The sequence below is a fragment of the Sorex araneus genome, chromosome X (assembly GCF_027595985.1).
Source record: "Sorex araneus isolate mSorAra2 chromosome X, mSorAra2.pri, whole genome shotgun sequence".
Classification (NCBI taxonomy): domain Eukaryota; kingdom Metazoa; phylum Chordata; class Mammalia; order Eulipotyphla; family Soricidae; genus Sorex; species Sorex araneus.
The window spans coordinates 222830383-222857003 of NC_073313.1; the positions used below are offsets into that span (position 1 = coordinate 222830383).

The 26621-nt window shown below is 37.4% G+C and overlaps 1 protein-coding gene across 2 annotated transcripts in view; it reads left to right on the plus strand.

Moving 5' to 3' along the window:
- The window catches only part of PMS1 (PMS1 homolog 1, mismatch repair system component), a 102408-nt gene that overhangs the window by 63035 nt on the left and 12752 nt on the right, over positions 1-26621 (plus strand). For both annotated transcript variants that reach the window (XM_055122602.1, XM_004601389.2), the window contains exons 7-11: positions 5803-5925; positions 6647-6790; positions 6976-7853; positions 19553-20038; positions 24363-24493. In XM_055122602.1, the coding sequence (XP_054978577.1) occupies positions 5803-5925; positions 6647-6790; positions 6976-7853; positions 19553-20038; positions 24363-24493 (1762 nt within the window). The remainder of the gene's footprint in view (positions 1-5802; positions 5926-6646; positions 6791-6975; positions 7854-19552; positions 20039-24362; positions 24494-26621) is intronic.

Here is a 26621-nt window from a genome sequence, read left to right on the forward strand (position 1 = left end):
GTTGTAGTAACCCTGTAGGCCTCTAGCAGCATTGGATGTGGCCTTGGTGTCACTAGCACTGTGGGGCTAGAGCAGCCCTGCATCCTTGGGTCCTCGGATGAAATCATTTGGCCTACTGGGTCTCTTTAGCACTGCTTAGGAGGCTCCCAAATGATGGGAGAATAAAAGGGCTGAAGAGATAGTACAGGGATTAAGGTGCATACTTTGCATGCATCTGATCATGGTTCAATCCTGGGTACCACATGGCTCCCTAACCTTCATCCAGCACAGCCCTGGAGACCCCGAGCACCACATCCTCAGGTCCTTGCTCTGAACCACTTGACGGAATTTCCAGGAGGACCACTTTGGCCCAACCTTGAGCCCCCAGGAAAAGAAGAAAAGAAGACATATATAGAGCTTCTGTTAACTGGCTCCCTCTAGAACTACTCTTTGATCTTTTTGTTTTTAATAAAGTTAGGGTACCATGTGTTTGCTTTCCATTGTGGAAGAAGAGTTGAATTATCTTACTTTTGTTTTTGTTTCATGTCATAAATATACACTCTGACTTCCTTTTGTTAATCAGATTCAATTAGTATCTCTTGAGTTCCTCTAGTACTAGACAAGATAACATCTCTCTCTACTTCTTTTCTCTTTCAATCATGTTGAAAGCCTATTTTTTTTATCTAGCTCATTAACCTTCCTTAGATAATCATTTTAAAAGTTTTTCATCTTTTGTTTGAGTCTAAATGCTGAAAATTTACATAGATAATATATTGATTTGACTATAAATAATCTTCATTCCTCTGAGGATTCAGTGTTGTGTCTTTGCGACACATAAATGAGAATATTCTTACTGAGCCAGTTACATGGAACCTCCTTTTTATTTCTCCATATAGTGGCACAATATTATTTATCATTGAAGTATCTTACAGAGTCTTTTGCTTTTTCTGAGAATTTCTTAAGTGAAGAAAATACCTCTACATCAATAACAAAATCCAGCCTTTTTATTTATTTTTACTAAGGTTGGTCGACCATTCCATTCTGCTCTTGATATTAATGTCCTTAAAATCTACTTATTTTTATTTGGTTTCAGTGGTGGGTAATCTGCACAACTCTTTCTGACTGACTTTATTTTATTCCTTTGTAATGCTGGTTATTTCCACTGTCTTTCAACACAGACCTTCCTTGTTCTTGGTATTTGTTCTCATTTTTCTGATACTCTTCTTTAATTATTACTTCCATGGAAAGGAGACATAGAAGGAAAATTTCAAGTTTAAGAAAATTTCAAGTTTTATTTTGAGCCTGTTTCATTTATAGTCTGAATTCTAGAAATTCAGAGAATTCTAGGTCAAAAACAATTTTTCTTTAGAATTTTTAAGACATTAGGTATCTTTGACCATTTATTGATGCAGATGGAAAGAAAAGCACATTCTTTCTATTATATCTAGTTTCTGGAGAGAGTATTCTCTGATTTTTTACAATTTTAAATACCTTCAGATTTTAATTTGCATAATCATCTGGCGTGCAGATTTGTATTTTTTTGTCTTGTGAATCTCTTTTCCAATTTCCCTCTCCCCATAGTATGGCATGTACCTACCCCTGGAGCCCCAGTTCAGAACCAGTTGTTAATGTTAGTAGCCCATCCATGCCTTCATCCCACCAGATCTTATAAACCGCCCTCCACCCTCTGCCATTTTTTTTTTTTTAAGCTGGATTGGCCTCACCATTTTCTTGGTTTTAGAACTGTCTGTCATCTTTCTTGTGACCCTAGTGTGTGGCTTCTAACAGTGATTCTAATATATATCAGTCTGGGAGGTTTGTTTGTTTGTTTAGAGGAGAGAAGAGTGTAAAAGCTATCTTGGCTATCCAGTTCATGAAATGCATAATTTCTATCCCCTGGTGCCTTCTCTAGGGTGTTTACTGCCCCCATGTGAAATCAGAATTTAACTTACAACTGATCCAGCTTGTTTCTCTTTCTCTCCACCCCTTTTTTTCAAACTATAATTGACTTATTAGTTTGGGGGATATTAGCTATGATTTGTTTTATGTACATATTGTGAAATGATCACCTTTGTAGACTAGTTAACATCTGTCAACACAAAACTTTTTTCTGATACATGTTTTCTGATCTTAGCAGTCTTTGATTTCAGCCATCACTTCTGTTTCGTTTTGCATCCCTTTCTCTATGTATTATGTAGCGAGAGCCACACTCTGTATACGTATACATATGTATATGCATGTGTATGTATATATATGTATATATTCCAGAGGTTCCCGCTTTCCCAGACATTCTTCCACCCAGGCGTGGACTGGTTTGTTCAAGAGACCTTGGTTCTCGCTCTTGGCTGTCGCCGTCTCCCGAGGAAGAGCGGGTGGCAGAGGGCTCTGCAGCTGCCCTCTGAAGTGGCTGGCATTGTACATGGGTTCATCTTTTCTCCAGTCCCTGTGGCTCTTGGGTGCTAGTGGCCTGTTGGCAGCAGAGTCTCCTCCTATGGCTTCCTCGGGCCCTCGTACCAGGGCCTGCTCCCTGCGTGCAAGAGATGCCAGGGGAAGCTCTCTCTCTCGAGGCTAGGATGGCAGGCCGGATCTTATTTGGAGTGACCCGTTATCAAGTACATCTTCCTGTTCTCTCTCTTGGTGAGCTCAGATCAACTCTAAGCCCTTTGTGGGTATAGAAAAGAAATATAAGCTAAGTCTTCAAGGAGCTTAGAGATTAGAGGAAAATAGTAAATGACCTTGGGTTTCAGCAACACTTTTTTTTTTAATCTGGGCTGGAGGGGGCGGGAGGCTGGAGCAATAGCAAACAGCGTGTGTTTGCCTTGCACGCTGCCGACTGGGATTCGATTCTTCCGTCCCTCTCGGAGAGCTTGGCAAGCTACCGAGAATATCCAGCCTGCACGGTATGTCTAAACAGTAACAACAAGTCACATAATGGAGACATTACTGGTACCCACTGGAGCAAATCGATGAGCAACGGGATGACAGTGATACAGTGATATATATATATGGGATACAAGTTTGAGCAATTGGACAGCATGGTTGGAATGATAAATATTTTATCAAAATTTGAATGCTGTAAGACTTAGGAGATTCTTGTGAGCAAATTAAAGGTGGTAAGCATTTGAGAGTGAAATAGGTAGTGGCTTTATATTTTAGCATTACTGGTATATGTGTATAGATTTTAATATTACTAGGAAATAATAGAGAACAACAAAAAGGAACCTGATGGAGAAACTTATCATCATTTATTGGGAGTAAGCAAAGAGAGTGAAAGCAGCAAACCAGACTTACAGAGTACTCGAGAGAAACCAGAAAGACTGAAAGAGAAGGTTGAAAGGGGTTCACATGTGCCAGAGACGAGGTGAGCCGGGCAGTAGTCACAGAGGACACAGAGGACACATTCAAATTGTAGAAGCCAAGTTAGAGGGCACTGGAAAAGAAAACACTTAGAGTTAAAAGCAGTTAGGGAAGAAGTACTTTTTATATTCTTTTTATTTTGTTGTTTAGGTTAGAGAATAGTTGGTTTCAGGTTCTTGTAAGATCTATCTAAATTTTAATTTTTTTTTTTTTTTGGACAAAGGTTCTCAAACTTATTTCAGAAAAAAAAAATCATTTGGTGTCCCCTGTGGAAATTTGCCTACTTTAAATGAATTTAAAAAGTGCGCCCAGGTTGTACCCAAAGCTTCTGCATTCCAGTGCCCTTCCTGGAATAGTGGCCCTCCATGCCCTCCCCACACCAGAACACTAGATTGGGGATCCTACAGGTGTTCCTTTCTCATGAGCTAGCCTGATTTTTTACTTTTTATGACCCGTCCCGCCCCGGCCCTTCCCACCAATTTAATGCATTTTTTAGTTTCCTCATAAATTGTGTGGCTGGGGCCTAAGGGCCTCACATGACAAGGAGAACGCCAAACTTATTTTCATCTCTTGAAGAATTGAAAATTTACAAACAACCTTACATACATATAACATTTGATAATACTTTGCTATTTGATTTTTTTCCATATTACATATAAATGGTATGAGTATCCTAGAAGTTACTCAGTGGCCAACCAAAATGGTGTGAAAGAAAAAGACCTACAAAATTTTGACTGCTAGAAATTTTGTCTTATTTTATCTATCACTACTACATTTTCAGCATGTTTTGAAAAAATTCCCAAGCCTAGTAGTCTTCCAGAGACCAAACAGGTTCTCCATGATGGCTCAGCAGGTACTTCTTATTAAGAAGTGTCTCATATTACCTGGTAACTTATACAGCCATTTATAAATACTGTGAAGTTTTACAGCTAATTAAGGAGTGTCATTTTGTAATGGTTTATTCAGCTTTATTAATTTATTTTTTTTTAATTGGCACAATCTGGCACTGTGACAATAATGCACTTAGTGTTCTAAAATTGGTAACATGTCTCCTTAAACACTTATTCCCAAGGTCAGGAATAACCATAGACATAGGTCGCAGCCTACAGGCGGTGTTGGTAAGGAGGCTAATGGTTTCTGCCTAACTAAAAATAGTCCATGCTGGCTCTCTTAGTTTTCTAAGGCTAGGCTAAAATTTTACTATTTGTATTTCTTAGCAGGTTAATAACACATCTGGTTTTAGTGATTTCAGATATAATAGGTTAAGATCATGTATCTGGTACTGGAGCTGTTTTGAATCATGTCACTCTGGCTTTATACTGAATTCTTAAGAGTTTTCTGTATTATCTTTACATTTTAAGTAGGTGCGTTTTCTGGCTTTGTTTCCCCCTCATTAATTACTCTCTCTCTTCTTTTTTCAATAGTGTTTTATTTTCTGTTTTCAAGCATTATAAAATAAAGGTCAGAACTAGTTTCTAGAAAAAAAAATTCGGCATAAAGTTAAAAAGTGTAATTAGTGTCAGAACAGAAAACTTTTTTTTTTTAACTCAGAAAAGAAAACTCAGATTGACTTCATAACATACTTAGAATAAAGTTAGAAACAGCCACCTTAAGAAGGAAAGAAAACGAAGTAGGAAAATTTAAAAAATCAGAAAGAAGAGAGAGATTCTATAGAGAACAGTGTTCATGATGTATAGCCCACAACTGTAAAACACTTGGACTCATTCTAAAGTTTTTATGAATGTTGATTTTTTTTTCCCTTCTTAAAACAGAATTGCAAAAGAGAGAGGTAGAAACTCTCAGCCTAATGTATGTATTTTAGTGTTTAAAACATTATCAGGAAATATGTGATATTATTAGGAATTTTTTTTTTTTTAGACCTTAAGTTAAAAACCCATTTGTTAATCTTTATACTTAAAAAAAAAATGGGGGAGGCTTGCTTTTCAAAGGGTGCTCTCCCTTGAACATTCTCTCTCTTGCTTGTCTCTCTGTTTCTTTCCTTGCCTCTCTCCGCTCTGGAGATGCCTGTATTCTCTCCCAACATGTACTTCTCCCTTTCTATCCCCTCACATCTTTCTAAACAATTTTTAATAAAAACTTCTTGCTTCATAAAAGATAAAAAAAATGGTGTGTGGGGGGCTTATTGGCCTTTCCTGGAGAGATTCCTGGTCATGCAAGTGTATGTTAAGTGCTAGGATCTTAGGACATGGAGCCTTGCAGACTGCCTTGCCAGCAGTGCCAGGCCGTCCTGGCTTCCAAAGCCACTCCACAGAAACTGGGATAAAGACATGTGATGTCAGGGATAAAACCAGGGTCCTGTACATGCAAGGCTTGTTCCTAACTTTTGTCCTTTCTCTCTGGCCCCTATTTGAATACTCTTTACCTTACATTATTTGTAGTCAGACCTATGAAACTAGTATTTTTTGATAACCTGACATATTAATTCTGTAATGATTGTGATTACAGATTTATCTAAGTGGATTTCTTCCAAAACGTGACGCAGACCATTCTTTTACTAGTTTATCAACCCCAGAAAGAAGTTTCATCTTTGTGAATAATCGACCAATACACCAAAAGGATATATTAAAGGTAATTTATTTTAGGAAAAAAATATCACATGCATCAGAAGTAAAAATAATTCTGTCTTCTTGTTAAGGTGATATTTTTTCTCTTGTTAAGAAAACTGCTTTCAAAAATTTACTGTAATAATGAGGGAATATGTGATATAATAATAATAATAGTGTTATGCTGTATATCTTATATATAATGTCTCACTGACTCTTCACAGCAGCTCTGATGAATTCTTATCCTTAATTATAGTGATGAAACTGATATGTTTCACTTTCATAGATCACATAGCCAAGAAGGGGGCTTTCAAAACTTTTAATCTTAATCTTTGAGTATGAAAACCATGTAATCTTAATCTTTGAGTATGAAAACCATGTAATCATTCTTCCTAATGAATACTTGTGCTTCATAAGCTTGAGGCCTCTAGATGAGTATTACTTTTATTTCGGGGGAGGTCACATCTGGTGACTTAGAAGTTACACCTGTGTCTGCTCAGGGGTTTCTCCTGCTGGAGTTTGAGGGGGGCTATTTGCTGGGGATCGAATCTGCGTTGGCTGCATGCAAGGCAGACTCACAACCTGCTGTTCTATCTCTCCAACCCACGAGTACACTTTTAGATATTGCTTTTTCTAAATTAATTATAGCGTCTGTTTCTATGTCCATTTTGGTGGATTTTAAGTGTGACCATGCTAATTTTACTTTTATGGTAATTTTGTTTTTCTTTTATGATTGTATACTTTAGTTAATCCGACATTATTACCATCTGAAGTGCCTAAAGGAATCTACTCGTTGTTACCCTATTTTCTTTTTGAAAATTGATGTCCCTACCGCTGATGTGGATGTAAATTTAACACCAGATAAAAGTCAAGTATTATTACAGAACAAGGTAATCCTTTTCTGATAACTTTTGTGTATTTATGCTCTTTATAAATTTGTATAGTCTTAACTACCTTCATGTGAAAAGAGAGATTTGCTTGTTTATATATGGTTTTTGGATTGGTAGTTTTGGAATCTTATTTCCTTAATATTTTCTTGATTCCCCCTAACATTTGTTAATTTGTATTTTTTTAGGAATCTCTTTTAATTGCTCTTGAAAATCTTATGACGACTTGTTATGGATCACTACCTGGTACAAATTCTTATGAAACTAATAAAACAGATGTTTCCTCAGCTGACATGATCATTAGTAAAACCACAGAAGCAGATGTGCTTGTAAATAAGATAGAATCATCTGGAAATAATTATCCAAATGTTGATCCTTCAGCCATTCCTTTCCCAAATGATGTGCATAATTACAAATCTGGACAAAGCACTGATTGTTTAAATCATCAGATACGTATTGATGACCATTACGATGATCACCCTGATTGTGAAAATTCTAGCACTGATAAGAATGCTAGAAATGTATTTCAAGGAAACTCAACAAATAACTTATTGTGTGATGATTTGCAGAGCAATAAAGAAACTTGTCTTCAACAGGCCCAATCAGAAAATAGTGAAAACCATGCAGTAGACAAGAGAGGGGAAAATGAGGAAGAAGTACTTCCTGAGAAGTCTTTGGAAATCTCTGCAGATGAGTGGAGCAAGGGACATGCACTTAAAAACTCAATGGGAGAAAACATTGAACCTGTGAAAGTGTTAGTACCTCAAGAAAATCCAGCATGTGAAGTAAATAGTAATAATAGTCATGATTTAAACCCAGAGCAACTGAATGTCAGTGAAGGTTCCTGTTTTAAAAAATCGAATGTGGTTGATAACAAATCTGGACAACTTACAGCATATGACTTAATTAGCAATCGGATAATCAAGAAGCCTCTGTCAGCAAGTGCCCTTTTTGTTCAAGATCATCGTGCCCAGTTTCTTGTAGAAAACCCTAAGATGAGTTTGGAAGAGGCAACAATACAGATAGAAGAACTGTGGAAGACATTGAGTGAAGGGGAAAAACTGAAGTAAGTTTCCAGAGCTTGCATGTGACCTGATGCTAGGATATTTCCATTCTATATGACTCACTGGGTTACAGTTTTTGTGTTTTTTTTTTCTAATTTATTTATGGAAAAGCAAACTGGAAAATGCCTTTTGGCTTGGCTAGAGTGCATTTTCTGGCATCACTTTTTCCCCCCCTAATTTAGAAGTTTCTGGAGAGGTTTTTTTTTGGTTTGCTTTTTGTTTTGGTACAGGCCTTAACTGCTTTCTGATTTATTAAATTTATTGCTAAAGGTTTTCCATTCATCTTAAAACTGCCATTTTCTTTTTCCTTTTAGTCTATGTTAAATATCCCATGACAGAAAGTTTTCTTTCTGTAAGCTTATCATTAAAACAATTACGTTTCTGTTTTTAAGGACCATTTTGACTATTTTCTTTTAAATTTGTTTTGCAAAACATGTAACATCATAGAAAGTTGTGATATAATACTGGTTTGGGGGTTTTGCCTTGGTTTTGGGTTTTTTTGTTTGTTTGGGGGCCACACCTGCCAGTGCTCAGGAGTTACTCCTGGCTCTGCATTCAGAATCATTCCTTGCAGGTTCAGGGCATGGTAGGGGAGGCCAGGAATCACATCTGAGTTGGCCAAGTGCAAAGCAAGTGTATTACCTGCTCTAGTATCTTTCTGGTCCCAAAAGTTGTAATATTGTTGTATAATTCAATTTAGTGGTGCTAACTCAGTATAACTCAAGAATATCTTCTCATTTAGTTACTGGAAAATAGTGATAGTGGACTACCTTGATAAGTAGGTGGCTTGATCTTTGAATAAAATCACTATTGCTTTCCTTCTTTGGATCAGATAATTTGAATAAATACTGCAAAATAATGTGATTGTTGTTCCTAATTGATTTGGAGACTTATAAAAAACACAGTTTGGTGTGACCTATCCCACTACAAAATGAACAAGAAATTATGCTTCTAAATCACATATTGTTATATAAGGTATCTCAGTTTTATGCCAGATATCTGGGGAAAAAAATGTTAATGTAATCAATAATCCGGAGTTTACATTTGGTAATATAATACATGGATACTTGACTGAGTTTTCTTCTTTTTATTTATTTTTTAGTTTACTCTATCTTCAAGAGATTCTATTGGTTAAAAGTAATAAAAAAAAGCTCTGTCGAGGTCAGGGCTCTTGATCATAGTAGGGCACTTGTCCTGCATATCTGAATCCTTACGTTCAATACCTGGCACCGGGTATTAAACAGCAACTCTCTGTTAACAGATTCAGAAAGAAACTTCCACAGATCCTCCACTTTTTTTTTGGGGGGGGTGGCCATTGTTGTTGCTTTGTTTTTTTTCTTAGTATATACAGAATGAGATAAAACATGACAGTAAACTTATTTCCTATTTTCACCTTCACTCCCAGCACCTCATCATCATCTTTGCTCCTTCCAGACCTGCACTCACTCCTCTGCCCTTTCACCAACATGATACTAAGTCAAATCCTTGGTTGATGTCATGTTTCATCATTTCAGAGTAGATCAGTAAGAGTTGAAGAGAAAGATATTACAGAACTTTTAAAACATTTATTCCTTCATACCAGACAGTCATTGTTCACAGTTCTAATTTCATAAACCGGATTTTTTTCAGCCTGTTTGGAAAAAAATGCAGACTCAGGTTCACCTGTTGTGTTTTATTTACTTTACCTAAGTGACAAAATATGTAGTTTAAAGAGGAGTGTATTTAACTTTTAATCTAGATGCACAAAAATTGAATTGCATTGACTCAGAAGTTGATGAGTTGAAGTGGTCTGAGGATAGAAGAAATAATAGTACAGAAGTTTCTAGTTTTCCTGAATGTAGTGAAAGTGGAATTGTCTTGAATATATTCCTTTGCAGCCTTACAACTGAAGGGATTATTGTGCTTATGTTTTAGAGAATGTCGGCCGTGTTTTTCCCTTACAGGTCAGAAAGTTGTGGTTTAAGGATTTAAGCACCTCTAGTGCACTAGATAGGGTTCTTGTCTTGCACATAGCTGACCAGGCTTCAATCTCCAGCACCTGGTCCCCCAAGCCTGCTGGAGGTGATCTCTGAGCCACAGTGACAGGAATAAACCCTTAACACTACTCAAAAAACACAAGATTAATAGCTTCACCTAAAATTTTGTTTGTCCTTAGTATTCTGGAATCCACACTTTTCTCTGTCTTATAACCAGAAGGTGCACAAAAGCAGCATTACCGGTTGAGAACAGACTGCTGAAGGTACACCTGGATTCCAGTCGTAGTTCCACTCTTAACCAACACTTTTCTAAAAATGTATGGGCAGTATCCCTGGTTGTGAGGGTTTAATAAGATACTGAGTTTACAATAAATGAATAATACATAGCAAATGATTGTGTTATGCTTGTCTTATGTGCAGGGCATTGTTTATTATAAGTTAAGTCAAGATTAAATTTAATTTGGAGGGGACCAGGAATTAGTAAAGTGATTAAGACACTTGATTTGTATACAGTCAACCCTGTTTCATTCCCCAGTACCTCATATGGTTTCCTGAGCAATACCAGGAGTGATCCCTGAATGCAGAGTCAGGAGTAAGACATGAGTGCCTCTGAGTATGGCCCAAATCCCTTTAACACTGCAAAAATAATTTTTAATTTGGAAATAAGAAATAGAAACCTATGAAGTAGATATAAGTATCTTGTAATCACAAGGCTTATTAAGAGTCTTTAAGAGTCAGGCATTTTTTAAACTATGATTGGCTCTCTAAATTGTTAGTAAGAAGCTACGGTGATAATAATATCACTGTCTCTTATACTACCACTTCTAGTCTTTATCTTTTAATTCTTTCCATTTTCCTAAACAAATAAGGAGTGTTAGGAATAGCGAGAGTAAGCTTGCCCCATTTTTCTCTCACTCCCTCCTTTTTCATTTCATCTCTTTCTCCAGATTTTCTGCCTTCCTACTGTCTTTGTTTCCTTCCATCTCCCTTCCATTTTTTTTCTTCAGTCAAGAGATCCTTTTTATTCCCCCTTTTATTTGGCTTTTGGGCTTTTGGAGCTTAGAACTTACTCCTCTTTCTGTGCTCCCGGGTCACTTCTAATAGGGCTCATGTGGACCATATAGGATGCTTGGGATTGAAATTGGGTCAACTGCATGCAAGGCAAGCACTTTACCTGCTGTACTCTCAGGCCCCAGAAAATGTTATTAAGGTTTTTTTTGTTGTTGTTTATTTGTTTTTTGTAAGCTTTCTAATTGCTTCACTGTAGTAATAAATGAAACCTACTTAACTCATATATGGCACAGTCTGTCACTGTCATCCCATTGCTTATCGATTTCTTCGAGCGGGCACCAGTAACGTCTCTCATTGAGAGACTTATTGTTACTGTTTTTGGCATATCCAGTACACCACGGGTAGCTTGCCAGGCTCTGCCGTGCGGGCTCAATACACTCGGTAGCTTGCCGGGCTCTCCGAGAGGGGCGGAGGAATCGAACACGGGTCAAAAGGCGAATGCCCTACCGCTGTGTATCCCTCCAGCCCCATGGTACAGTCTAGTGAAGAAAATATAATTAAACTAATTGTAATTCTAGAATATGATGACTTGAGAGGGATGAGTTTCCTCTGGAGATGCTCAGGGCTCACTCCTGGTGGTGATTGGGGGACTATATATAGTACTGGAATGGAACCAGAATTACTTAAAGACCTTACTTGCTTATCTCTCAAGCCTGAGAATATGACTTTTAAAATAAATATAGGAAGTTAGGAAATACTACACAGGCTTAATTTAATCTCAGGGATAGAAGATACTTCCTGGTATAGAAATTTAAGAAGAATGTTATGGGAATTTTCTTGGTAGAAGGGACACCATGTAAAAAAGGTTCAACTGGATAGAAGTGCTGTTGATGTTGCCTTATGACAAGAACAGAATAATGGGGAAATATGGTCAGGACAGATAGAAAATCGTGGGAAGTTCTGAAAGTCATAACAAAAAGTATGAATAAGAATTAGGATTGGGTTTTTAAAATTAGAATGGTCTTTGGAGTTGGAGTATTTTTTTACTTCTTTCTTTCTGATTTTTTACCCCCTTCTTCCTTTCCATTCCTTTCCTCCAGTTGATTAGAAAGATTTATACCAGGTGTCCTGTCACCGGGGTCTTGGTTGATGTCAATCTTAATTTTCATTTATAGTAGTTATTTAAATATTTCTTTTTAAATGATGACGAACAACATAATTGGAGTATTAAAAATAGTCATGGATGCCATAATTACGTGACTCTTAAGTCAGAAAGGCATCATTTGACTTGATTCCTGGGCAAATCAGAATTAATTTTTTTCCATTCAAGTTACTGAATTTCTTAGTGACATTAAGTACAAAGGTAGCAGCTGTTTTTAGTTAACATTTACTTACTATTCCTTTGGACATAGCTTTTATATTTCCCAAGGAAGTCATTAAATCGACATCTTGAAGATTAGTAGCATATGTGAAAATTTGCACTTTATATCTAATTGCAAACGGTGACCTTCATTGAAAATTCATTTTCCACCACATGGAAAAAGATTTAATGTAGAAGACCTGAAAATAACTTATTTATAGTACCTAGTAGGAGTAAACAGAATTGAAAATTGTAGGTTTTTTTTTTTTTAGAGTTAATCTGAACTTATAGCTTCTAAGTAGAAATAGCAGAAAATAACATAAAAATTCTGACTGTGACATAAGTAAACCCAAGAAGCATTTTGTCTTTCTGTTTACAGTGAAACAAGGTCTTTCTCAGTGAGCTGGAGGACTGAACCAGGGGTCTCAAGACATGCAATGGTGGTGCTTTCTACCGAGCTCTGTCCTTGCTCTCTGAAACAGGTCCCTCTTGCATTCCCGTCCAGCCAACATTTCTTCATTCAGCAAATGTACTGAAAGAAAACTAGATCACTTGCTGAGGTGTCTCCTAGTCTCACTTTTAATATTTAATGTAATTTTCCCAACATTGTTCTCATTTCCTTACTTGTATGTATCTGTTCAGATTTCTCCTCTGAAATGTTATATATGACAGTTTCTTGAGTTTCTAAAGATATAATAGCTCCTTAGTCTCAATTTTAAGAGTACAGATTAAAATTTTTTAATTTTTTAGTTTCAGGATTGTCAGTCTTTAGTTAATTCTATACCCCATTCATAGGTGTTTTTGTTTTGTTTTAGGTTTTTGGGGGCCACCCTCAGTGGTGCTCAGGGTTTACTTCTGGCTCTGTTCAGGGATCACCCCTGACAGTGTTTGGGGAACAAGCCTTCCGAAATGTAAGCACCTGGACCCCTGTACTCTCTTTCTGGGTCCCATCATTGATAATTTTGATATTGATAACAAATATTTGATATTGATAGCAAACATTTATCCCTATTTAAGCCAAGCGCTATTATAGGTTATTGTATTATATTACACAATTGATTCATTTTATTCTATACTTCAGAAGTAGTTTATATGCATATATTACAGATGAGTATGTGGACGCACAAAATATTTAAATAATTTGCTTTGATTTGTAGAACTTGACTTGTAGAGCTTAGTAATCTATTTCCAGAGCCTATGGTCTTAACCATTCCTCTTTGCTAAACGTATGGCAGTAGATTGGAATTCCAGTCAATCACAAGATTTATCAGTGGTGTCCTTTAAAGAGGGCAGTACTGGGGATGGAGAGAGAGCACAGCATGGAGGGCATTTGTCTAACATGTGACAGAGCCAGGGTCTATTCCTGGCATCCCTTATGGTCCCCCATGCCCATCAGGAGTGATTTCTGAGTCCAAAGCCAGGAGTAGCTCGTGAATACCGCTTGGTGTGGCCAAAAAACCAAAAAATAAATAAAGATTGCACTGCCTAATACCAGCTGAAGCCTAGAGAATTAGAAACTCAATCAGAGTTTAGGAACTCTGCATTGTACACTTTAAGAAAATGATAGATAAAATCGCTGTTATAAACTGTCTTAGTGCTAGAAATTTTATTTTACTCTTGTTGTTACTATTTTGGTTCTGGACCACATTGGGGCAATGCTATGTGACTACTCCTGATGCAGTGCTCTGGGATCAATCCCAGCAGTGCGTGAGAGACCACATGGTGCCAGGTATCAAACCCTGGCCTCCCACATGCAGTTCATGCTCTCTATTCTGCAATTTCTATAGCTCATATTCTAGTTATTTTAACTGAAGAGAAAAGATATCTTAACTTTTTATCCAGTGCAATTTTGTAACATCTCTTAGCTCTTAATTTAATTTATTTTATTTTAGTATTATTATTTTTTTTGCTTTTTGGGTCACACCTGGCAATGCACAGGGGTTATTCCTGGCTCTGCACTCAGGAATTACCCCTGGCGGTGCTCAGGGGACCATATGGGATGCTAGGAATCGAACCCGGGTCGGCAGCATGCAAGGCAAACGCCCTACCCACTGTGCTATCACTCCAGCCCCAATTTAATTTAATTTTTTAAGTATTTTAACTACCCCCAGTTTCTGTTGACTTTGAACTCAGGGACTATGCCTGGAGGATTGAAGTAGGGGCCAAAGATAGGGGCTGGCATTTGTCATGTTGGATTCAAACAGGTTAGCCTCACATAAGGCAAGTGCCCTATTCATTATAACAGGAACCCTGTCATGCCCTCCCCCAATATCTCATATTTCAAAATGGAATTAGATGTTCTGGATATGTTCAGTTTATTTAAATTAAATTTTTAATGGTGACTATAAATGAGTACCATATTTAGAATCACCTAAATTAACTAAAATTTCAAAAACTAAAAACAAGCACTTTGGCACAAAACCATTATAAATATAAGCAGATAATTTTTTCCTTGCACATGTTATTACTTTGGTAACTGTACAATTACTAAATATTTGTGTAAATTTTCTTTGAGTTGGTCAGGAAATAGTTTATTTCTTACTGATGTTAAAGCAGATATGTCACCAACTCTTCAGATCTGAAATTGATTTTTCCACGCTGTGTCTAATGCTTTCTTAAGTAAATTTTCAAGCTGAGCAAAATTTTGAGTAAAATGCACAGATCTTAACCATGTATAGTTAAATGCATTTTGTATGTGTACTGCTTTTTTATTGGTAGATCAAGGGAGAAAGAAGTGTGACTTTCCCCCTCATCTTTCTTTTCCCTTGTATCCTTTGATAGAATTTATTGTAATAATATATTTTTCTTTTAATGCTTGAAGTGAATGATTCTAAATAAATGTTAAAAGCAAACTTTTTTTTAAGGTTGAATTGCAAATGTTATTAAATTTAAGCATATAATGGAAATAGGTAGGGCTAGAGAGATAGTAAAGTTGTTAAGATGCCTTGAATGTAGCAAATCTGGTTAGGTTCCTTATACCACAGGGTCCATGTGGCTTCAAAACCCAAAAGAAGAGAAGAAAGAAATATGGAAAATTCGAACAAATGGAAAATTCTAAAGGGTTGGAAAATAATGTGAGATCTTGTTCTGCTAGATAGTAAAACATACTGCAGAATATTTACATGTATTAAAATATATTAAATAGGTTCCCAAGTAGTGAAACAAAATGCTGTTAATTTCAACCGATTAGGGAAAAAGGAGAAAAAGGTGTGGTTTTAATTTATGTACTCAGAATTTAAGTATAAATAATTTATTTGTAGATACTCAGTAATTGTGATTTCATGGACTTTTATACTTTTGTTTTATTTAAAATGTCATTTCTGAGAGTCTATCTAAAGAGTAAATCCATCTTCGGGCTGGAGAGATAGCACAGCAGGTAGGGCGTTTGCCTTGCACACAGCCTACCTGGGTTCGATTCATAGCATCCCATATGGTTCTCCCAGCACCTCCAGGAGTAATTCCTGAGTGCAAAGCCAGGAATAATTCCTGAACATCGCCAGGTATGACCCAAAAAGCAAAAAAAAAAAAAAAAAAAAAAAAAGGTAAATCCATCTTAATAAACTTTGATTATGTAAGCATCACCCAGACAAAATGTAGAACTTTTTTTTCACTCATAAAGTTCCTTTATCAGACACTCTGTTTTGATTTTTTTAATTCTCTAATGTCTACATTTTAATTTTAGGCACTGTGATTTATGAATATTGTTAATGACATGGTTTCCTGCATACAGTGTTCCAACACCCCATTCTCCATTGTTTGATTCCTCTCCTCACAGTCTTTTTGCCACTATTAGAATGTCATATATATGTGTGTGTATATATATATATATATATATATATATATATATATATATAAAATCTTACAGCATTTACGAGAATTGCACGTTCCTAGCAGTGCCTGCCAGAGGTGCCTGGAATACTGTGTACCAGTGTTGAGATCTGGGCTTCTGCATGTGACGCATGTCTTCAGTCCTTTTTTTTTTTTTTTTTAATTCTTTTATTGATTCACCATGTGGAAAGTTACAAAGCTTTCAGGTTAAAGTCTCAGTTATACAATGCTCAAACACCCATCCCTTCACCAGTGTTCAGTCCTTTGAACTTTCTCCTTGGCCCTGTTATGTAGTGTTATGTCTAGCTTCTTCCTTAACCAAATATTACTGTGATTCATCCATTTCTGAAAAAAAGAAAAACTATATAGTTCTTTATTTTTAGTGTCTAATGATCAGTTATAAATCTACACCCTTTTTTCTCTCTCTTTTTTTTTTTAACTTCACCTAGAGATGGTCAGGAGTTAACCCTGGCTCTGCACTCAGAAATCACTCCTGGCAGTGCTCCAGAGATCATACGGGATGCCTAAGATTTAACCCAGGTCGGCCAGGTGCAAGGCAAGAGCCTTACCTGCTGTACTATCTCTCTGCCATGTTTTAAAACTTAGTCTTTAGTTGATGAAATTAGGAATACCATTTTTATACTACTGTGAAGTTACATTGCTAAATCTTCAAATTTTTCTTGTATTTTAATGGTTTCTAGTTAATTTTTTCATTGACAGGGAAAGGGTTTAGGTTTTAATCCTTCAAAATTTATTAAGAATTGAGCCTAGTAAATGATGTTTTCCTAAATATTCTTGTATAGCTGAAAAGGATCTGAATTGTGTACTTTTATCTGAAAATAGCATTTGACATTCATACATGAAGTACATCTTGCTGGATGTAATTGAATTATGGATTCTTTCATCACTTAACATAGTTTTTACTATCTTCTTGCTCTCGATTGCTTCTGATGAGAAGTTATAACCATGTGTCATTATGTTCCTTTTCAGTGGTATCTTTTTTTTTTTTTTTTTTTTTTTTTTTTTTTGCTTTTTTGGGTCACACCCGGCGATGCACAGGGGTTACTCCTGGTTCTACACTCAGGAATTCCTCCTGGCGGTGCTCAGGGGGCCATATGGGATGCTGGGATTCGAACCCGGGTCGGCCGCGTGCAAGGCAAACGCCCTACTGGTGCTATCGCTCCAGTCCCTCAGTGATATCTTTTTTACCTTTTGCTTTTGGCTTTCAATTTTTATTGTCTTTGGTTTTCAGCAGTTTCTTTTTCTTTTTTTAAATTGTTATTTATTTATTTATTTGTTTGTTTATTTATTTAGTTTTGGAAGGCATACCTGGCCCATGCTTAGGGCTTATTCCTGGCTTTGCACTCAGCAATCACTCCTGGCAGTCTAGGGGGACCATATGGAGTGCCAGGGGACCAAACCCAGGTCAGCTATAAGACAAACTCCCTATATGCTGTACTATAGTTCTGGTCCCTCAGGAGTTTGATTCTAATATATATAATTTTGTATTTGTCCTGCTTATGTTTCAGTGACTCGCTTGAATTTTTGAAACACTGCATTTCTACAAATTGGTAGTTGTAAGCCATGAGTTAGTTCTTCAAGTACATTTTTAAAAATCTGGGACTCTAATTACATATATGTTAAATTACTGAGCAATAGGTTACATTTTTAATCAATCATCTGCAAGCATTTGTTCAGATTTATCTGTTTTCTATTATTTGTCTTCAAATTTATTTACCCTTTATTTTGCTCTCTCTGGACTGCTTTTAAGTCTATTCGGTGTGTTTTTTTTTATTTCAGATACTATATTTTGACCTTTACTAACTTTTTTTTTAATATGAACATACTACAGAGATTTTCCTTTGTATTTTATAATTGTGACCATTTTTTCCTTTTTCTCCTTATGTCATTTTTTCCTTTAAATGTTTATAAAGACCTATTGTGCAAATTCCAACGTCATTGTGAAGTTTGCATCTACTGGCCAGGGTAGTTTTTGATTATGATTCACTAAACTTATTTTGGTTTGGGAGGCATACCTGGCAGTGCTCAGGGCTCATTCCTGGCTTTACACTCAGGAATCACTCCTGGCAGTCTAGGGGGACCATATGGAGTGCCAGGGGACCAAACCCAGGTCAGCTGTAAGACTGTTCCTTTGAATAGTGAATAACTCTAATTGTATTATGAAAATAGTGGGTAATACTTTGGAGGAGATTCTGGATTTGACTTGATTTTCTGATGAGTTTGGAGTTTTATTTTACAAGGCATGTATATATGTCTGTATTCCCCCCTCCCTTGATATTTGTGTTGAAGTGGTGACAGGGGGCTGCACAGAGATCTGACTATGATGTTCACTGGGGATTGTACACAGGTTGGGGTTGCCTGTACTCACTCCATCACTGCCACTCACCACAGGTTTGCTCTTCCTCTGGTTGTGTCGCTTGCTGGTGCTTACTGGTGCTCACAGTGTAATTGAGGAATGCGAGTTATGTTGTGCTCACTGGAGCTGCTGCAGTGCTCACATGTATCCTGAGAGGTCAATACTTCCTGCCTGGGTGCTTGCACATGGTTGTAGTGCTTGCCAGAATTGCTTCTTTCTTAGGATACTTAGACCCAAAGACTTCAATGTGGCCAGATCCATTGCAGCACCAGAGCCCAGTCAACACAGCTGCCTAGAAAGCACTTAAATTTTGGACTAATCATCCTGAATTTGTTTAGCTTTTATTTTACGTTGAGTTAGGAAGAAACTTGTCTTTTCCCGGCAGTGGGCAGCCACTGAAGTCTGTTTAACTCATTACTCTTCAGTGGTTGTTTTCTACCAGGCTCCCACACATGAGATCTTGTCCCTTTTGTTTCCATTGATTGGAAGCCGGGAGTGCTGTGTTCTGATGACTCAGGCTACTGTCTGATTGCTGGGACCTCCCAGCTTGTAAAAGTCCTGTAAATGTAGATCTCTCTTCCCAGAGGCTCAAGTAGTCAGTTTCTTACCTGCTTTTGGTTGCTCTTCAGTGCCTTTTTTTTTTTTTATTAGTGAATCACTGTGAGGGTACAGTTACAGATTTATACATTTTTGTGCTCATGTTTCCCCCATACAAAGTTCAAGAACCCATCCCTTCACCAGTGCCCCTTCTCCACCACCAGTAAACCCAGCGTCCCTCCCACCCTCTCCAGTCCCGTCTCCCCCCACCCCAAACTGCCACTATGGCAGGGTATTTCCTTTCGTTCTCTCTCTCTGATTAGGTGTTGTGGTTTGCAATAAAGGTGTTGAGTGGCCATTGTGTTCAGTTTCTAGTCTACATTCGGCACGTGTCACTCCTCCCCCGCATGACTTCCGACCACATTTTTCAGTGCCTATTTAAAATAATTTGTTTCCATAGATTCAGGGTTTATCATAGTTTTATGTGGGAGGGCTTAATCCTATCATTATTGGACTTGGAATGCCAGCTCTTTCATTGTATAAAACTTAGGTTCCGTGGTTAATATATTCCTTTTTCTGACCTTATTCATTCTGTCCTATCTCTCTTCATAGATACGAAGAGAAAGCTGCTAAAGATTTTGAGCGATATAATAGACAAATCAACAAAGCCACTGAACAGGAATCACAGGCACCATTAAAAGAGGGCAGAAAAAAGATCAAACCAACCAGTGTGTGGAATTTGGCACAGAAGCAAAAGTTGAAAACTTCATTATCAAATCAACCAAAACTTGATGAACTCTTCCAGTCCCAAGCAGAAAAAAGAAAGAATCAAAACATTAAAATAGTACAGGTCTCCTTTTCTATGGAAAACTTGAAAAAGCAAATTGAGAAACACCAAAGGTCTGACTTAGAAGAAAAAGGTGAATTTTATTTGGTCCACAATCTCAAGTTTCTTGATGCTTGGCTAATTACATCCAAAACAGAGGTAATGTTATTAAATCCATACAGAGTAGAAGAAGCTCTGCTTTTCAAAAGACTTCTTGAGAACCATAAACTTCCTGCAGAACCACTGGAAAACCCAATTATATTAACAGAGAGGTATAGTGAAATAATAAACTTATTTCTTTTTTAAACCAGAAACATTAATAATCCATACTAGATTTGAAATTAAAGGCAAAAAGTTGAAAGTCTTTCATGATAGGGAAAAATGGTATTTATTTGAAGAGTTCATTTTAAAACTTGATTTTTAATCCTCACTTATGGGTTGGGCTCAGTTTCTCACAAGAATTCTAATGCATACTACATAATTTATCTGAATGTTGAATAGTTTTGATATCTATAAAATACTATGAGCTTAATAATAAAAATAGCTATTTATAAGTATATATATATTTCTATGTGATTGAAATTTTGTTAGGCTTTTGTCTTATCTCCCAACAACTTGACTGGGAGATAGATACTGTCATTATTCATGTTTTATCATGATCCTATTTTATTTAGGGACCTTGATTTACAGTACTGTAAATACTATGTTGCTATGTAATCTACCACCAGTGCATTAGGTCTCTCTTTCTCTCTCTCTCTCTTTCTCTCTCTCTCTCTCTCTCTCTCTCTCTCTCTCTCTCTCTCTCTCTCTCTCTCTCTCTCTCTCTCTCTCTCTCCCCCCCCCCCACCATCCTTACTTAGCACACCAGTTCTATAGGCAGATTCCCTGGGTCTGTTACATTGACTATTGTTTATTCCCTTATTATGTTTCTTTATATTCCACATATGAGAGAGATCATTTTGTAGTTCTCCTTTTCTCTTTGACTTACGTTGCTCAGAATAAAGTTGTTCAGAGTATTCTCAATCTTTTGTATTTCTGTGGTTCTAGTATAACTTCTCCCTTTTCATTTCTGATCAGATTTATTAGAGTTTTCTTTTTTTTCTTTTTGAGTTTAGCCAAGGGCTTGTCTTACTTACTCCTTCTGCAGGGGTGGGGGGAGGCAACTATTAATTCCATTTATCTTTTTGTATTTGTAGAACTTCAAAAAATTGATTTCCACTTCAATTTATTATTTCCTTTCTTTGCTACTTTTGAGCTCCCTTTATTCTAATGTTTCTACTACCTTAAAATGTATGGTTAAGGTATTTGGGTCCTTTCTTTTGTGAAGTGCTTATATTACTGTGAACTTCCATGTTAGAACAGCTCTTGCTATGTCCCAATGTTCTCATAACTCCTGTCTTCATTCTGTCTTCATTCTCATCTATTTCCCAGAATCTTTTAGTTTCTTTAATTTCCTCTTTGATCTACTAGTTATTTAGTAAGTAGTATGGTGTTTGGTATCTTGTACCTGAGTTTTCTTATTTGTTTGTTTTTGGTCAACTTTACTTTCAAATTATCATGGTCTGAGAAGAAACTTCACATATATCTTGTTTGTGTGTGCCCCAATATGTGTGGTCTGTCTTGGAGAATGTGTTATGTGCTTTGGAAAAGAATGTGTAGTCACCTTTTGGAGAGCTCTCAACAGGTGTGTTAAGCCATTTCTTTCTTGAAGAAAAATGGGTCCTTGTTGTTTTGCCTCCTGAATCTGAATAGTGTGAGTAGGGGGTGGGAGTGTTGGGAGGGTTAAAAGCCCTACAACTATTGTGTTGCTATTGTTATCATTCCCCAGTCTCCACAGTGGCTTTATATTCTTAGATGGTCCTTCATTCAGTGCTTATATGCTAAACATATATGTTAAGTATAATGAGTATTGTCTTTGTGATGTATAAGTTCATTGATTGTTCAGCACTGTTCCTTATAACCTTTTTTTAAAAAATTTGGACCTATGTTATATAAGTCTGGCTGTCTGGCCTTTCTAAGATAGCTGTTTGCCGTTATGATTTTTTTCTGACCTTATACTTTAAACCTGTGATTTCAGACTATTCAGTTTAGTCTCTTGTAAGGAGCAAAAAGTTGAGTTTAGTCTTCTAAAATTTGTGGCTACTTTATGCCTTTTGATTGCTGAGTTCAGGCTATTGATCTTAGGCATGATGACAAAATAAAGGAATATATTGCCATCATTTTGTATGGATCATGAGTGCTTGGGAAGTTTGTCTTTGCTTCGTTAGCCATCTTTTATTTTCTTGCCTTGTTCTTATGTTGTCTGCCTTTCATAAAGTTGTCAGGTTCCAGTTGCCTCTTTTTACCTGGGACCTCTAAGTATGTTTGCCTTGAGATTGACATACTGTTTACCTATATCTCAGCTTTGTATGTGTTGTACATAACAATTATATCTCTTTTCCCTTCTCCCATTTAATGTTTTTTAGTTTCTTACTTTTCCCAAGTAGGATTTCTTTGCCATTGTTAGACCATTTAGTGCGTCTTGCAGTTTGTTTAATGCCACAAGCTTCTTAAGCAGTTGCTTTGTCTCACTTAATCTGATAATTTATTTGGATAGAATATTTATTTCTAGTTTGTTGTTTTGTTTTGGGGACACACACCACTGTGCTTAGGGCTTACTCCTGAGAGTGAGTTGGTGCCAATATGTTGCCCAGGCAAGTTCCTTGACCCCTGTCCTATCTTTCTGGCCTCTGGATAAAGTATTCTTATTGGGATTTATTTATGTTTATTTCATACAATTTATTTGCTATGTCTAGTCATTCTCTTCTGACCTGTAGGGTATCATTTAATAGATCAACTTTAGGACTTAGGTGAGTTCCTTTGGATATCAATTTCTTTTGTGGTCTTGCTGCTCTCTGGGTTTTCTCTGTCTTTGGATTTTGTCATTCAATGTATGTCTTGGAGTTCTGTGGTTTTATTTTCTTTAGGACTCATTTACCTTTTTAGATCTGGGTCAGTGAATGTGCAGATTGGAGAATTTCTCAGCTGTAATTTCTTTGACAGGTGATTCTTTCCTCATTCTCTTCCTCTAGAAGGAGAGTCCTATCCAGTGTTGTTCCTCTTAAAAATTATTCCAAGTCTTTGTCTTCACCATTCATTATGGTAGACTCCTTAAACTTGTTTATTTTGCAACCAGTCTCTGCTGAGATTTGCAGTTCAAATCAGCACTGCCTCCATGATTTCACACACCCAGTGTCCTGTTGCCACAGTCTTTAAGTTTGGCAGCCTACACACCAGGACTAACTTTCTTTATTTTTTGGACCAAGCTTCTTTCTGAGTCTCGGCAAATGCCAGCCCTCAGATGTGCTTTGTGGGGATGGTATGATCTCTTTTTACTTGGCTCTGCTGGTGGCTTTCTGCCCACCACCCCATCTCATCCTGGAGTGCTGGCTGGTCACTTCCCTGTCTGTGGGTCAGATGTGCAGAACCTGCCCGGGACCCCACCATGCCCATCCAGCCTCCTTAGGCCTTGTCAGGGTGGAGATTTGTAAGGATATTAAAATGAATTTTCAGCCTCCTCATGCATAATCTCTTGGTTTCTCTCTGTTCTTCCTCTCTCTTCTCACCCAGCCCTACTCTAATAAGCTTCTTGCTGTGTTTGACAGCTCCGCACAGGAAAATTCTCCCAGAATTGTTTGCTGGTGTCTCCTCCATGCTATTTTAGGAATGCTTCTGCCATTCACTAGTCCAAAATGCAACAAAAGCAATCCTGTAGTCAGTTCTGTATTTTGTTGCATTCTGGACACAGTGCAGCCTTCTCAGCCATTTTGTTCCTTACCTCCCTCATATTTTGTAAATGAGGAGACATTCAAAACAAATAATAGTTAAGTAATTTAGTGTTGTTCACATAGCCTACCAGTACACAGTGGATTAAGGATTCCAGTTGGGACAATAAATGTACAGAAATGAGGGGCTGGAGCAATAGCACAGCAGGTTAGGGCATTTGCCTTGTACACAGCCAACCCAGGTTCAATTCCCAGCATCCCATATGGTCCCCTGAGCACCACCAGGAGTAATTCCTGAGTGCAGAGACAGGAGTAACCCCTGTGCATTGCTGGGTATGACCCAACAAGCATAAAAAAAAAAAGTTACAGAAATGATTTGCACACTACATTACCACCAGGGACTCTCAGATGGATTTTCTGAGTGTTGCTGAGCACAGACAGAGCACGTCTGATAGACAGTCAGTGTTCTCCTTTCAGTGATGTTTGTTTGATCTCCCTAGTCAAGACCTCAGTGTTTTAGAGGTGATAAGTGGTATCACTTATTTCTTCACTTTTTCAAGGAATGTAAGATTTTAGTAGAGAACAACAATCTGCACTGGAACATAGAACAGAGATTTGTATACAAGACTTATTTGTCTTGTATGTCAGTGAGTAAGAAAGTGGTAACCATTCATATCAACACAATAGATGCCTTTAACTGACCATTGGATTAACTTTTTACCGTGGATCCTTATTTCACTTTATAGATATATGCTATGTATTTTATATATAGGTATGTTATGCATGTATTTAAAATGTTATTATAAGCTAAAGAACCATAATTTTTTTTCAGTCTTTTTAATGGATCTCATTATTTAGAGGTTTTACATAAAATGACAACAGACGACCAAAAGTTTGGTGCATCAACTTACCTCTCTGATCCTCGTCTTACAGCAAATGGTTTTAAGATAAAATTGATTCCAGGTATGTTAATGTGGTTTGATTCTCATCATTTTTTCCCAGTACAATTGCTTTGATTACTTACTCAACAATTGTGAAGTGTCTAAAGTGTGTCAGGAATTAGTCTTGATACAGAAGTGGCAAAAAATAGAGCAGGCAAAAACCTGTATCCTCCACAGCAGGTTTCTAGTGGGAACAGATGTAATAAACCGGCAACTTTTGTAGAGAACAAACTGGATGACACTAATGCCAAGGAGAAAGGGAAGGGAACTAAAGAGTGTTGTCAGGCACGACTTTGCAGATAAGGTGACTTTGGGAAGAGCCTGGAGGAGATGTGTTGGCCCATACTTGGCTTTAACGGGGCTATTCTTGGCTCTGTGCTCAGGGGTTGATGCTTCTAAAGATGTTTGGGGGCCAGTGCACACTGAAGATTTAACTGGGGTTATTCATTATTAAAATATTTAATATTTGAAGATTTAACTGGGGTTGGCATCATGCAATCAATGCAAGTGCCTTTATTATATTCATTATTAAGTATTTAATATTCATCAAAAGTACAGTGTCTGGCCAAGAGATAGTACAGGAGGTAAGACACTTGCCTTGCTGTGACTGTGACTCTGGTTCAAGTCTCCAGCTCCATTTATTCCCCCCAAACACCATCAGCACTGTCGAAAACATAGGGGTAAAGTGTCAGTTGTGTTAGAAAGTCATTTATTTCAAAAAACTAAACTCTGCATGGAACAGTTAAGTTTGGCATTTCTTTGAGTCTGTTTTCTTCCATTTTCTTTGTTTTATACTAAGTTTCACCATATTTTCTCAATATTCAAACTATGTTCTTTATTATTCCCTTAGATAGAGACACGGATAAGTACATAGGATACAGGAATAGCTTAACAAATATGGACCTCTTTTACCAGAGATATAGTACAGCAGTAGGGCATTTGCCTTACACCTGACTGAACTGGATTCAATCTCCAACACCACATATGGTCCCCTGAGCATATATATAAAGAAAGAGAAGAGAAGAGAGCTTTCCTATGAAAAAAAGGATTTCCATTTATATATTCTATTCTGTGCCTTTTGATTCTATTTTAATTCTCTGTGGAAAAAATGTTGCTTTTAACTACTTTAATTTTCAGATATTAACTCAGATTCACAACTGCAAAGTTTGTGTCTTGGGTTGCAACTCAAATTTCTGCTCAGTTCTTTCTTGTCTTTTCTTGAGATGTTTTTCCTCTGATCTGTACATCAGCAGTTTAGGGGCTAATAAAATAGTCACATAATTTGCGTACAAAATTTATTACAATGTTTCCACCACCGTTGTTTTCTAGTTTTTTTGTTTTGTTTTTCTTAATACATTTTGTACTTACCACCTTAAATTTTCAGTTGTATCACTGTATCACTGTCATCCCTTTGCCCATCAGTTTGTTTGAGCGGGCACCAGTAACATCTCCATTGTGAGACTTGTTACTGTTTTTGGCTTATCGAATATGCCACAGGTAGCTTGCCAGGCTTTGCCTTGTGGGTGAGATATTCTCGGTAGCTTGCCCGGCTTTCCGAGGGAGACGGAGGAATCGAACCTGGAGTGATAGTACAGTGGGTAGGGCGTTTGCCCTATACCCCGCCGACCTGGGTTTGATCCCTGGCATCCCATATGGTCCCCCGAGTACCGTCAGGAGTAATTTCTGGGCGTAGAGCCAGGAGTAACCCCTGAGCATCGCCAGGTGTGACCCAAAAAGAAAAAAACAAAACACAAAACAAAAACAGCCCTGTTCTCAGGGCAGAAAATTAGCACTTGCTAATTTTCAGTTATTCTAATTATTTCAAACTCTTCTAATTCTGACACTCAGGAAGATGTCAAGTTTTCAACTGGAGTTTTTGTTTAGTTTCTGGTGAAGAGTCATACCCTGCTGTTCTCAGGAGTTACTCCAAGGCCCCCTGGTTCTTCTTGGGGGGTGAGGTGGGGATGTCTGGGAGGAGCATGCCATGCTTTGATTAATTGGATTGGGTTAATCCCAGTCCTCCTGTATGCAAAACAATTACTCCAGTCTATTGAGCTCTCTTTCCCCTCCCCTCCCCTCCCTTCCTTCCCCTCCCATCCCCTCCTCTCCTCTCCTCTCTCCCTGGCCTCAAGCTAGAAACTAAAATGGAA